Source organism: Chamaea fasciata, unplaced genomic scaffold (assembly GCF_029207755.1).
Source record: "Chamaea fasciata isolate MVZ Bird 193981 ecotype frontalis unplaced genomic scaffold, bChaFas1.0.hap1 SCAF_5, whole genome shotgun sequence".
Lineage (NCBI taxonomy): Eukaryota > Metazoa > Chordata > Aves > Passeriformes > Sylviidae > Chamaea > Chamaea fasciata.
Window position 1 is genome coordinate 6496891 of NW_027094090.1, and position 14383 is coordinate 6511273.

Consider the following 14383-nt stretch of genomic DNA (forward strand, 5'->3'; position numbering starts at 1 on the left):
CCAACAATCTAGGCAAAACTTTGAAATTTCCCTGTGGCAATAGCAGTGGGAGGTCCCAGACAGCCAGGGAAGGGGCTTTACTCCCTCTTTTCTCAAGGACTTGCATTGCAGAGTGTTAGTGGTAGCTGATTCCTATCCAGGATAGGGGAGGAACAACCTTCTCTGAGGCTCAGACATAAAGCTTTGTCTGTAATTTTGAGTCTTCTCCTGTGAGAGGGTTGAGGATAAAGGTCTACACAACCATGAATGCTATGAAGGGAGAAAATAGAGACTGACAACATCTTCCAGCAGAAGAGCTGGGAGTATCAGATAATAAAGTAGGAAGCAGGTTGAAGGCAATCAAAAAGTTGTGATTCTCAAGAGAAGGCTGGGCATCTTTACGGGAGATAAATTGACTGGATGTCACTGAATATATAGAAACAAATAAATCTATTAAAATTACTTCACCACAGATTTCTTCACCCGAAAACACTGAAGAATGGGACTGCATCAGCTAGAACTCTCTTCCTGTACTCTTCCATGGATATCTGACTTAGGTATCTCTTGCCATACTGTGGGTCTTGGGATGGGGACAGGGGAGAATGCTGACAGTCTTTTACTTTAACTTCTCAGAAAACTGCCATTTTGCACCACTTGAGGACTTCTGACAATAAAGCACCTAACGAAAGCACTCCTATACCCCACTCTGCTGTTGGCTGAAGCACTTTAGAATGTTGTATGCAATGAAATTCACTCTTTCCTCACATTTTAAGATCAATACTGAAGTAGACAAGCTCCTTAACTCCATTCAACTAATACCTAAATACATCCAAACAAGAAGCCAATCCAAAGCTGGAGTATTTTTCATAAAATGCATAGAAAAAATATCTACAGTGTATACTTGAAGTTCAAACAGAAGAATCCCTAAAATCAATGTTGAAGTAATTCAAACAGCCCCATGACGGCTCCAATAATGTTGACTGCATTAGAGAGATTATTCCAATTGTTCTGCAAGGTTTAAAGGCTTTCTGTGTCAGAGACAATGTTCCCTTTTGGTAGAGTACTGATAACATATGTGTCCTCTCTTTTTTTTTTTTCCTTTTCCTAACATTCTTTTTTAAATTTCTTTTATACATTTTGCACAATTTCCTATATCAGTCCATGATTGACCACAGGCCTTAAAAAGGGGGGGGGGACAGAGGTTTCAAAATTTCAAAACACAAGGAATTGCTTTAAAGCAATTTAGAAGATTGGATTTAAATCCACACAAAAAAACTTTACATCCTTCATGCATTCAGCATATTGTATCCAAAAGGCTTTATAAGCTAGAAGATAAAGACTCCAAAATGCATCATAAGCTCCAGCCAAATTCAAGCCACCTGCTCCACACAGCAATAGATACAGAAGGAGGACTCCAGGCATGCTGCAGTACTTGATTCAAGCTGAGGACTTTTCCTCATCCACTGACTCTAAGCTGGAACTGGTCCAGGAAAAGAAGGCAGTGAGACAGAGCCATAGTCATGGTCAAGGTGTTATGGCATAAATGGCCCAGGACCACATCAGTCCCTTTTAGACTGAACAAATTTATTTAGAACAAATAAATTTATACAAGACCAAGGCCAGACCATAATGTGAGCTCAAATGACCTCTGTTCCTGCCAATAATATATTGTCTTTGCCCCAAAGGCCAGCAGAATCTGAAATCAGTTATTTGCAGGGCTATACCCAGCACTGGGTGCAACATCAGGAGATCTTTCCACTCCCATATTGTGCTGGGCAAGGACCTCCAAATCCCTGTGCTGCTTTAGAGAAGTCAGGAATACTGACTTCAGATGAAACTGCTGGGGAAGGAAAAGGAAAAGGAAAAGGAAAAGGAAAAGGAAAAGGAAAAGGAAAAGGAAAAGGAAAAGGAAAAGGAAAAGGAAAAGGAAAAGAGGAAGGATACTGCGTCTGATAAATACTGAAAGCAAACATTAACAATTCAATACCCACGTTCCCAGCTCGATAGCCGTGGGGTTGAGGCCGCCCCAGGACACTGCCAATGTGTAAGTTAATGTTTAAAGATATGTGTGGGCTTAGAAGCAGATTAAAGTACACAATGAGCCCTGGGCTAGCCTGAGATTTCTCCATTTCAAAACATAGGAAATGCTGTAAATACCATAGCAAATGCAATTACCAGAGCGTGATAAACACCACTTCGTTAGCAGACCACAGGAGGCTTCTCCTGTTTCAGACGTTTCTGACAATGAGCAGGAACCAGAGGTCGATCCTGAAGTCCAGACACAGAACAGGCAGGCAAATGCCTCAGGGATGCCTCCAGTCTGGTATTTTGTTTTTAGCCCTTCTCTGGCCTGATGCTCTGATGGAAGGTGCCTGCTCCTTCATATCCTCGACAGCTGTAATGTGTTTCTTGAGCAATGACTGTCTGTGAGGATGGGATACATTCCAGCAGCTCCAGAGTGCCACTGATTTGGAAGCACCAGGACATTTCCCATCAGTAGTTCAGCTGTTTTCAGACATGGGTCAAATAGAGGAGGATTTTGTCACTGGATGTCGTTTCAAGCCATTTTTATTACAGCAGGCAAGATTTAAGCACAAAGTATTATTCCCAGGACACATTTAATCAATGATTCTACGCCTTTGGGAAAAGAATCAAGAATCACATTTGTTCCTCTATCCTTTGAAACCAAGACTTAAAAAAACACAGGTTCAATTAGGATTTTCATGCCTGAACCTAAAATGTGTAAAAGGACAAACCCCAAATCATTGATGGTAGTAACAACCCTTCCGTAGAGCCTTCTTAAAAGTGTTTGTTTCCAGTCCTCAGAGGCTTTTCACAACACCAGCACTCATGTCCAGCATGGCACAGAGAACTTGGAAGTGAATTTTAGAAAAATTCACCTCCAAGTTGTCTTTTTGAATCCAGCTGATGGAGGTGGGCTTTGGATGCCACTTGGTACCTTCTGGAGCTGCTCAGCCACAGAGTGGGAGACATAAACCCTCTCCAGAGGGAGCAGCACAAACATCCACTTTGAAGAGTAACAGGACAGGGTGCTCTGAAAGCCCCTCCCAGGGCCATGCCATGAGCCATGCAACGGCTCTTCCTCCAGAGGCAGGCAGCCAAAGAGGAATGTCTTCTTCTGACCCATCTCAATCTCCCAGCTTGACAAGATCTTTGTAAATAATGGAGATTTTACCACATCAGTGGGCCACACATTTTGGTGGGTTATTTCTTCATTTCCTATTTCCATGAGTTATTTTAATTTTCTGTCATTTACACTGTTATTTTTTCTTTGTCTCTACTCACAGACAACTCTCCAGAAGAGGAACTTACAGAACAAGTACAACTCTTCCCCCCAGATAAGCTGTGTACATAGAGATTCTCACTTTAGACAACTTTTATAGACCATGAAAAAACTCTCTCCCAGCCAGTCCAGATCTCAGAACTCTTTAAAGTATGAGCAGGCACGTGGCAGAGGTGCCCTATGGTTACTGTGACTAAGCCCCTTCCTCATTATTGCTCATCTTCCGCACCCAAGGATATCACTTTAAGGGTGGAAAAGTTACCTCACTCTACAACAAAATGGAGCATTTTGAGTGGATGTGGCTCAGTATTTTTGCTTCACAGGCTCTGAAACTGGATTTATTTCTTTCTTTCCCCATGTAAGGGAAATTAGGACTTAAGGCATCTGAATTTTCATTCTTATCCTGAGCCAGTGCCAGTACAAGCCATTCCTCCACTTTGACTTTCCCTCCTTTCTCTCCCCAGCCATCATCCAATTAAGCAAGTAAATAACTTTCCGCAATAAAAAACTTCCAATAAACAACATCCAGAACAACGTATTTGTGTTTGTACCCTGTTTAAAAGCTCTGGAAATACAAAAAGAAAGCCAAACAAACAATTGTGCTCTGAAATAGGTGTACAACAGAGACAAATGAAGGCAATAAACTCATTGCATTTTGAGGAAATGAAGAAGATATGAAACACCATCCACCTGAAGAAGAAAGCCAGACTTCATACCACCAACGTGCTCTGTTTGTAAAAACTACCAAACCCCAGCTGCTCATGTGTCACCCACCCACCTGAAGAAAACTCCCTACTCAAAGTATAGCACTACCTGTGCAAAAAGGCTGAAAGTCATGGAGGGGAAGGTCAGAGGATTTTGACAAATATGTTTACAGAAAAAAAAAAAAATATTCAGACAGTTGTTTCTGCCTGAATCAATTCTCTGTTTCAATCCCAGAGGGTATGAATCCAGGATCAAAAAGAATTGTCTCCACTGGATTGGGATACAGAGCCCAGCATATCTGCCTTGCTTTTACCTCTGCAGAATGGACATAGTTCTCCAGCTCCCTCTGTATAGTGAAGAAGATGGGTCAGTTTGAGGATAACTATATGTAAATATCAGCTTCCATTTTAGTCCCACATCTTGTCTCAATATAAAACATTGCACCAAGATTCCCCCTTGCAGTCGCTACTGGTTCCTTACTGATCTAGGTAATGCAAAAATACTGCAGAAAAAGTCAATTAAGTGCTTTCAGATCTCAGGAAATATTTTTTTCCTTGCTTGCTCTTAAGTTTGTTGGGCAGAAATTCAGACCTGTCTTTTTAGTCATATTATTTTCCTTTTGTATTTTACACTGTCATGGAAACTTTCTTTTCCCTCAGTATATTTTTCCCTGCTGTCATTGCTTTTACAGACTACTTGACTAACAGTTGCAGCAGCCTTGTTCCAAAAAAAGTTGACAGACTGGGGTAGCAAAAGGAGGGAGTCACTGCATCAGCTGCCAGAGGCACCTGCAATGATTTGAGCAGCAACCAGCTGCAATTGGTCCACCAAAACCGTATGTTCCCAGTCCCTTGAAACCAGGCACTTTGGTTTGTCACTTCATATTAGCTGCTGCAAGGGGCTGAGTGCTGCCAGGGCTAGTGGCCAAGCCAGGCCTGGCACCACATGGCTGCTCCTGGCAGAGCACAACAGGGCAAGGACACTTCTCCAGGGGAATTTGGGAAGGTACTTGGCTGGCGGAGGCAGGACCAGCTTTAAAAGGCTCCGTCTGCAGCTTCCATTAGGGACTCGAACTCCTGCTGCCTCAGAGCCAACTTGGCTTGTCATTTGTGAAAATAAACATCAAAATGCATGGGCTGGGAGAAAATATGTCCCAAATTAAAAGATCTCATCTCCCTTCAGGACACAATGGCTGATCTGGTTATAGGCAGCATCACAGGTGTCCTGTCTGCCAGCTGTCAGCTGGATTTTGGTGCCCATTGATTTTAATAAACGTTTTGCTCCATCTTTTTCCATATTTATCTCACAAGTGTGTCAGGAGAGAGAGACAGAAATTGAAAGAAAATACATTCCCTGAGTTCACGGTCAACACTAGCCAGCAACTAAACCAAAGGACTGGTCTGCCCCCAGTGCCTGGCAGGAATATCATGTTCATCAAGGAGAGATCCTGGTCCAGGACTGCTGATCTACATGAATCATCTTTTCCACTTGCTGCCCAACATAAAGTATCAATTTGCACACAAAAACCACCCAACTCATCTACAGACTCACAGATTTACAGAAAGGCATGGTGGCTCCCGTAACTGGGTTGAACAGCACATAATATGTGCACCTCTCTCACTAATTTTGGCAGGTCTTGTTCCAGAAACTTTGCCTGAGACTCATTCTGAATGTATTCCCCAAGAGTTGCTCAAAACAAGGCCTAGAAAAATCCAAACAGGTGAAGAGCCCTGTGCAGCCAGCTCTGATTTTTGCTTCCCCCTCCTGCTCCCAACCCAACCAAAAGCGCCGGAATAGCTGCAGTATATTACTGTGAGCAGGATGCCAGGACTCAGATTTGAGCATCTTTCAGTGGCTCCCAGGCAAAGTCAGTCCTCCACCCCCTGAGACTGAAATGTCATGGAACACGTTTAACTTGTAAGCATGACTGGATCCAAAAAATCCCATGATCTGCTTCTTTGGACTGCACATTCTGTTTTGCCTTGGGTTAGTTAAGATTATACATCCACCTTAAGAACACCAACCTCAACCCTTCTTCTTGGAGAACATGTCCCAGGTATCTGGGGGGAACCTTGAGCACACAACCTCTGTTGAGGAAGGGGATTTGGCTGTGGACACAAGCTCTTTCAAGAATCCATTCCCCTGCACCACCCAGTTTCACAGCCTGGACCCCCAGCAACCCTTTCCCTGCACCTCTCCCTTCATCTTTCACAGTCTCCGTGTAGTGGGAAGTCCCTTCTCACTTTTCCACTCTGGGAAGGCCATGAACAGGAGAGCAGGAAAGCACAGGTATCACACACAGAGAAGGAAACAGTGGTCTGAAGTCAGCCTCCTCGTGTCTCCTAGTTGTCACTTTTCCCATGGCAGTGTCATCTCCAGAGGGGATGGATGAGAGATCCACCGCTCACCACATTGCTGCAATTTCCAGCCCACCTTCACATGTGGATGCTCAGGGTGGGCTTCAACCTTCCCACTGCCCCCTCCCCCCACCCCGCCCTGATGGAGGTATCACCCCCCTCAGCCACTTCTGTGTTAGCATAGAGAGAACATGACCAGTTCAATGAAAGTCCCACCTCTCCTACCTACACAGTGCCTTGGCCCTTGGCTAAGAGGCTTCTAAGGGTCACAGGCTCCCAAAAAGCTCTTCATCCAGCTAAGAACGCACTGCAGCAGGATTTGTGCTGCCAGCACTGCAAGTCTTTCAACCATATCTGGGCTGGAAAGCCCAAGGGTACAACATCTCTGCAGACAGCCTTGGATCTGAAACAGAGGAGGGACAACAGGGTCCCTTCAGCCCCACCTTTGTGTCTCTCGACATGCAGATCTCAGCCTACGACTATCAACTGCCTCCGTGGCCGCCAGCCAGATGGAGAACCCAAAAGGTGTCCTGGGGCTGGGGTCAGATGCTTGTTCACCACCAAGTTCAAGTACAGCAGCAGACAGCCTTGTGCCACGAAATATGGAATGATTTAGAGCATTTGGCAGAACTTCATTAAAGTGTGACTCTGGATAATTAAAAGCAGCCTGGAGCCATGTGGGTCTCCCTTCCCTGCCAGTTCCTGGAAGGATTGCTGCTTCACTCTTTGAGGAGGCAGTAGTACATACACACACACATACATACCCCTGGTTGTCTTGGCATTTCCTTGCTCAGTGAGCTGGAAACTGGATATTTTTAAGGATATTATGTACTTGGATGTGCTTGAGACACAGCCAGAGAGAGCCATGCTCTAGAGCAATCTGCATTGCCTGATAGGCAGCAAGCTGGTCCAGACACGTTCACCAGGAGCTGTGGCACTCTTTGGGGCTCCCCTGTTGGTATCAAGAGGGTGCTAAGCAGGGGTCTCACCTCTGCACTTCCCTGCCACCATGGCTGCCATGGGCGACAGGCGTTCAGATGTGTGGGGGAAAGCTCCGTTCTCAATCCCAGATTCTGACTGTTCACAAATTATATCAAAGCCAAGGCTCCCACATTACATCAGGTCATGCATCCTGCCTTGTGTATGAAAACCAGCCAATGTACCCCCAACAGAAATAATGCACCTCTAAGAAACAACTGAAAACCAGAGATATTGCCCCATTTTTCTCCTGGGAAGCACTGCTGAGAACACCTTCTGGGTGTTATAAATATGATAAAGACCATATGCAATGGAAACATCCTGTGGAAAAGGCTATTGTGTATTCCTTTTTGATCTTTTATTCTGCATTTTATCAGCCTGTGTGCATGTGGAAAGATAGAAAACTGATAGGGATACGCCAATCAGAACTCTAAGAGTCCCCTACCACAGCCTGGGTGTGAAGATTCAGAAAAGAATCAATGCCATTTCTGTGCCAGAAGACTCCTGGGGATGTTTCCCAAATGCATCAATTGTCTCCTGGTCTTCCCTTGCCCCAGACACTTGTCAGCAATTCTCCATTACATCTGATATTGCTTACATGTACTCAAATTAAACACAGATTGTAGGGAGGGGGTACACCCTGGGTGGGTTTCTGGGAGGAAAACAAAAGAGCTGTAAATCACTATGAAAACAACCCAGAAGTGATGGCACTTTCTATCATGCCATTAGGCTCATGGAGAAACAACTCCTCTAACCAATGGCAGGGCAAGAAACCACATGTAAAAGAAATTTTTCAAGCCTCTAGGTATTGGACCTCATTTTAATTCTATTTTGAGGTCTTGTTGCCCTTGCCACGTAGCAGTGTTTTCAACTGAGATTATTTTGTGTTTCCCTGGTGCCTTAAGACCAGAGAAGGGAGAATGTCTAATGCAGCTCATGCAACAAGCAAACACAAAACTCAGTACATGGGAATTAAAAAGAACTGTCTCCACCAAGCCAGGATGCTACCTGCTTTTTTTTCAGATTGCTGCTTCTCCTAAAACTGCTGGCTCTGGACTCCATGACCAGCATTTTCCAGTCTTGAAATACATCTCCCAGCACTCAGAGCAGAGAGGGAGCTCTGCAAGAGCAGAAGCTCTTAACTTTAAAGACATAAAAATATTACCTTTTCATTTTAATTTTGTGGATAACATGGACAACACAGTTATCAGCTTATTTTTCTTAGTGGCCAGGATTTGCAAGATTCACAGAGTAGAGTCACTTTTGGCATCAGCAATGTCCATCTCAGCCACCACAGGAAAACCTCTGGCCCATGCATCCAATGCAGCTCAGGCTCTCTCTGGACAGGATACTATTTAATCACTTCCAAAATCAGAGTGGTCTAAAAAATTATAGGGACTTCCCCAACTTTCTTTCTTTTTTCCCCCTCTCTGGGGGCATGTTGCCTGGGAGATGGATCAAAACAAGTCCCCATAGCAAACATCATGTGAACAAGCCCTTCTCTGGTAGGCAAAGAGCTTTAGTACAAGTGAATATTTCTCTGTGACTTGTGCCCTCGTGGTGCTGTGAAGTGTCACTGACTGAGACCCTCTATCATTCACCTGGTTGAGAGCATCAGGGAAGAGACAGGCTGGGACCAGCAAATGAGCTACTGCCCACAGATTGGCTCAGGGATTCACCCAACCCAGTGGCTCCCAGCCCATGCACACAGGAGTTGCTAAAATACAGACAATTCTGAAACTATTTCCTCTACTTCCACAGAGGAAGAATGAAATTTAATTTAATTTTTGCTTTGCTCAGTAATGGCAAGGCCGTTCATGCAATTACCCTGCTTTTTCTTTCTAGTTCTTTTTTCAGCTGCTCCAAAGTCTTCCAGGTGTCCCAGTCAGGTCATTAGTCTGTTCCAGCAGCCATGGTGTCACCAGAGAAGAAGATCCAAACCCAAAGATGCTAAAACAGATACTTGTAGACTGCCTGGCTAACCCACTAATTACCTTTCTTTTTATTTGGGACACTGACTACTCTCATAAAAGCTCTATTATTACCCAGATAAAGCTCTGGAGGTCTCTCAGAAGGCAACTCCATTCATCTAAGTCAATTGAGGTAACAGCATGGTTGTGGCTCTGCTGCTTGAGTCAATGCAGGGAGAGAGGCTTAATAAAAGGTATAGTCTCCCCCTGCAATGTCTGAGCTTAACTGAAGTTATTGAACTCCATAATTTCAATGGACTTTATCTCAGTGCTCTCACTGTTGCTCACAATTGAGCTGACATCTTGACATCAATCCCTTGTTGTGATGCAGCTGGGGTCATTTTTCAACTCTCTTGCATGCATAAAGGGAGAGGCCAAAAGAACACATTTCTTACCAACCTGTTGACAAAACCAGTTCAAGCCCCTCTGAATAGTAACTACAAGTGCTGCTAGAGATTTCTACTGTCCTTATTGCTGCCGGACCTCAAGTCACTCCTCATGTAATCCCTTGTATGCAGACAAAGCAACAAGGTCCTCTTTATGAGATCACAGAACCCTGCAGAAGGCCAGAAGGAGAAATTACAGCTCCCAGATTTGCACTAAAATGGTGAAACTCTGCAGCGGGGGCTAGATTTCAATCCCAACATGCTGCATCATTCTTTGGTTTTAGAAACAACCTTGTAGAAACCACTGCAACAACGAGCTGGAGTCAAGCAAGAGATCTGCAAACATCACTAGGGGACTGAGACAGAAAGTCAAGATGAAGCCACATTGGTGTTTGCCTCTGCAAACATGGAGGCCAAAATGCAAGTGCCTGAAGAAACAACGGCAAGAGCTATCGTTGCACTCTGAAATGGCCAGAACAAGCGCCTAAGTGAATTTATGAGACTGTGGGGTTATTGGAAAACTATGGAAAGCAGTATTTGGCTCTTAGCCCAGACTGCAAAGGGCTTAAAAATGCAGCTGGAATTAGCTTACAGCAAAAGCAGCAGGCCCAGGATGAGGAAAGTATTATACTGAATGAGATGTGCCTTGGGTCTGACCTCTTTTCATCACATGCCATGGGGCTTTCTGAAAATTAAAAGCATTTTACCATGATGGAAAGGGCAGGTGGCACATCCCAGTGCATCAAAAAGTTCCTGAACATCTCTTTGCTCTCTTTTGCATCATCAGACATATTTCCTGGAAGGAGGAAAAGGAGCTGTCAGTGTTTTTCTTGTTTCACCCCTTGGGCAGCCCAGCCAAGGCTGCCTGCATGCAAGGAGCACTGCAGAGAGAAGAGGCTGAGCAGGAGGACAACATGTCAGTGGTCACTTCTAGGTCACCTGCTCCATGTCCAGCTCAAGCACACCCTGCAGAAGAGATCTCTTGCTTGGAGTAGTATTGCATGAGGAAAAGACACTCATCCATCATGAGATTTTCTCACATTCTGGCTGAGCATCCCAGAGCTGCAAACACAAACTACCCATTGCAACTGCACGTGCTTCTAGCCCCAAAGTCTCCCTTAAAGTGTCCACCCCAGGAATATATCAAAAGCAGGATTCCAAAACACTTTCAGAGTATGGGATTTGGCCGTAAACAGAAAAAATCATCATTCCTTTATTCCAAACCTCCTCTGGCCTGCTGCTTTTTTAAGTTGTCCCTGCATGCAGCTGTTCCAATGGGACCTGGAGGCAGGACCCTACCTATGAACTCCTGGAATGAGACTTTCATCCCTTCTGCTCTGAATGTCTCAACATTTCCACCTCTCCTCTCTGACTCCACAAAACATCCATGATGTATTTTAAGCAATTTATGTCAGCACACAGCAGCTAGTGAGACCCCTGACTCCTCACTACAGTATGAGCCTCATCAGACAACACTTCCCTCTCTGTCCAAGCTCTTCCCAACTTGACACCAGCACAGAACCCCCCTTTGGGTGTACCCAGGCTCCCAAAGAGGTTCTTTTTCAAAAACTTCAAGAATAATGCTCTGAGTTATGTTCACTGTCTGTGCCATGAAGCCGGCACACATCACACATTTCAGCTTAGGAGCCAGCATGGGGCAGCTCAGCCAAGCACATTTGGAAACAGAAATTGCTCACACTGTGATGGGATGTGAGCACACACAGTGTCAATTGGGAAAGCCACCACTACGTGTAACAAGGCAGAGAGAGGAGGGAAACTAAAGAGAGTTGCACCTGGGAAGAGCTGAGGAACAAATTCCTGATATTGCAGCAGCCAGAAATGTCATCCCTTTCCCAGGCTGGGGCACGCAGACGCTGGGAGCCGGCGCTCGGCTGGGCAAACACAGATGCACGAGCTGAATGGGAGCACAGTCAGCCCCAACTATTTTTAACTGGTGCAGAGGAAGCTTTTACTTTTCATTATGAAGGCGAGACAAAGTGTCCGTCAGTTGTGCTGAATTTGTTCACTGGATGGGTGGGGGTTGAAGCACGCAGAGCCCCCGGCCGCTGTCTGTGGGACCAGCAGCTCTAATCCCCCCCCAGTCCGCTCACAGCTGCGAGGGTCAAAGAGTGCAACAGCTGAAATGCACTTTTGATACATGTTCTGAGGGCTGCCCCAACTTACCCTGGGGATTTCTGCCTGGTGATTTCCATTAAAGCTGACTGGTGAAATTCACTGCTGGCATAAAGGAGCACCAGCCCATCAAGATCCCCTACATTTAGCTCAGCATGACAAAATAAACACTGCAGAGGCATCACAAGCAGACACTGGCAGTTGGATCTGGTGGTCCTCCAGTGCCACTTTGCTCCCCTGGACAAAAATCTGTGGATTTGGCAGCAGCAGCACCTTTATTTGCCAAATATGTTGCTTGTGGCACTGGGGAGCGGAGGGGTGGGAGGGAGGAGGCAGGACTGGGACCAGGGCTCTCCACCTCCCCCTTCTTGCCTGGACAGGGTTACAGCTCTGCAATTTAATTGTAGGATAACTAATTTCCTCTTAAACACAAATTTCTTCTGCTGTCCCCACATATATATTTGAACATATATATATTAATATATTTGATACATATATATGTGAATATATTCCACACTCCCTCTCCAAAATATCAGCAGCAAGAAAACACTTGCTCATGGGGCATCCCAAGGAGAGGAGCTGAGTCACTGGCCAGATGGCCACAAAGCAGCTCAGACTTTGTATGCTGGCTTTTGGCCAGGTGGTGAAAGGAAAAGGCTCAGCCAGCTACTGAATTCCCTGCATCCATCTCCCAAACAAGCCACTCATACATCTGCTGTCATATATAAACATCACGCCTTGGGTGAATCCACAGAAGACACAAGAAATGACACCTGTCCTGTCCATCCTGACCTAGAGAGGTGCTTAAAATGATCTCAGCTACCAGGGGAAACCACCAGCCTCGCAAAACAAGGTCTGGCTGTATTTGCCAACTCTCTAAGTTCCACTTTTTCAAAGGTATGTGCACATCCAGAACACGCGCACACTTGACAAGAGGTTGCTCCTCTCTGCCAAATAAGAATTTATTAAATCCTGCATTTATTACACACTCTGCAATCCCATAAAGGGGCTCAGAAGCCACCAACAGTGGGCATCTTTGACTTTCCATACATTCTTAAGGGAGGATCACCTTGAGGGTGAACTGCTTTCTGTGGCCTTCCTTGAAAGGAGAAAGAGACATTTCATCTGTCTTGTTCAGAAGTAAGTGCTGACATCCCTCAGAGGAGCCCTGCTCTCACTGCTCACATGAAACATGCCCTCAAGAGTCTATTTTTCCCCAGCTGCTACACAGGCAGCTCAGGGCGATTAGTTCAGTAGATGTTTATGCTGTTATGTGGAGTCAGGCAAGAATAATCCCTTACAGTCTGACATGGTCCAGGCACTGCTCTCACTACATGAGATGAACATAGAAGTTCAAAAGCAAAGATCTGCTCCTGAACATTTCAGTTGAAATTAAAAAATGAGGTCTAGAGATAGCAAACCCAGGAATGATCTGGGTGGGAGAGGACAGGATCACAACTAATGCTATTTTCAACCTATCGCTCATAGAGAAGTTGATACCAAGCTTTGCTCAGGTCCGCAAGAAGCTAAAGAGGTTAACACAGAGGTCAGCTTTGAAAACAGTTTAATATTTCCTCACCAGTGTGTTACTTTGCTAGTGGTACTACCCAAGGAACAGGAAAATCATGGACCTGCTGCTCTGCATTCATGTGCATGTGTTCACAAAGGACATGGGGATGTCTGTGCCCACTTTGAAAACAAGCACTGAAAAGAAAACATATTCCTTACCCGGTTGTCCTCTTGAATCTCCCAGTCACTAGAGAAGCTCAACATGTGCTGTGGCTGTGAGCAGTTAGAAAACTGGAAAAGGCTGGCAAACATCCTTCTGTTCTCCTGGGTATCAGGGAAAATCGCCTCCTGGAAGTTGACTCCATGTGGCAGGAGGATGTAGTTCTCATCCATTCTGGAACACAGATTGCGAGGGCAGCCTGCTGTGAGAATGAACAGCACTCTCCTGCAAGAAGTCACCTGTCACACTTCAGCCTGGCTCGATAAAAAGTCACACAGACTTTTAGCCGGCAAGTGGCTCTCAGCTCTCCTGGCATGTAAGTCAACAAAATTACAATTTCCACCACAAGGACTGGATCAGGCAGCAGCAGTAAGGACCAAACAGGCTCCTTCCACCCTGCAGACACCCGTGAAACCCCATGAAGGAGGCAAATCTGTATTTTGCACCCAAGTTTCTACTAAATTTGCATCATTTTGCCCTTGAGCCAGAGTTTAAGTACTCCTTCAAGCAGTCAATAAATAACTTGTGTCAATGAAATGTGTTTAAAGATGTTGCTGCAGACTAAGCCCTAGACAGCATCAAAATGAGTTTTGTTACGCACCCAGTGTAAGAATATACCAAGTATTTCAAAACAAGCCACTGAGCAGTGTTTCGCAAATGCTCTTGAATTGAAAGGTCATGGTGATGGCTCTGTTCCCACACTGTGGTTTATTTTCTTATTCTTTCGATGATCCCAAAGTCAGGGTTTGGCTGGGACTCGGGAGAGTAGATGGAAAGCTATCGGGTGAGTTTTTGGGGATGGGTTTTTAACTCCCATGGCAAACTTCGGCAAACAGGCTCTG

General features: G+C 45.1%; 1 protein-coding gene across 1 annotated transcript in view; it reads right to left on the reverse strand.

Moving 5' to 3' along the window:
• Window positions 1–14383, reverse strand: part of CCDC3 (coiled-coil domain containing 3) — a 34340-nt gene that overhangs the window by 19208 nt on the left and 749 nt on the right. Inside the window, exon 2 of the mRNA XM_066182725.1 lies at window positions 13541–13715. Within this exon, the coding sequence (XP_066038822.1) occupies window positions 13541–13715 (175 nt within the window). The remainder of the gene's footprint in view (window positions 1–13540; window positions 13716–14383) is intronic.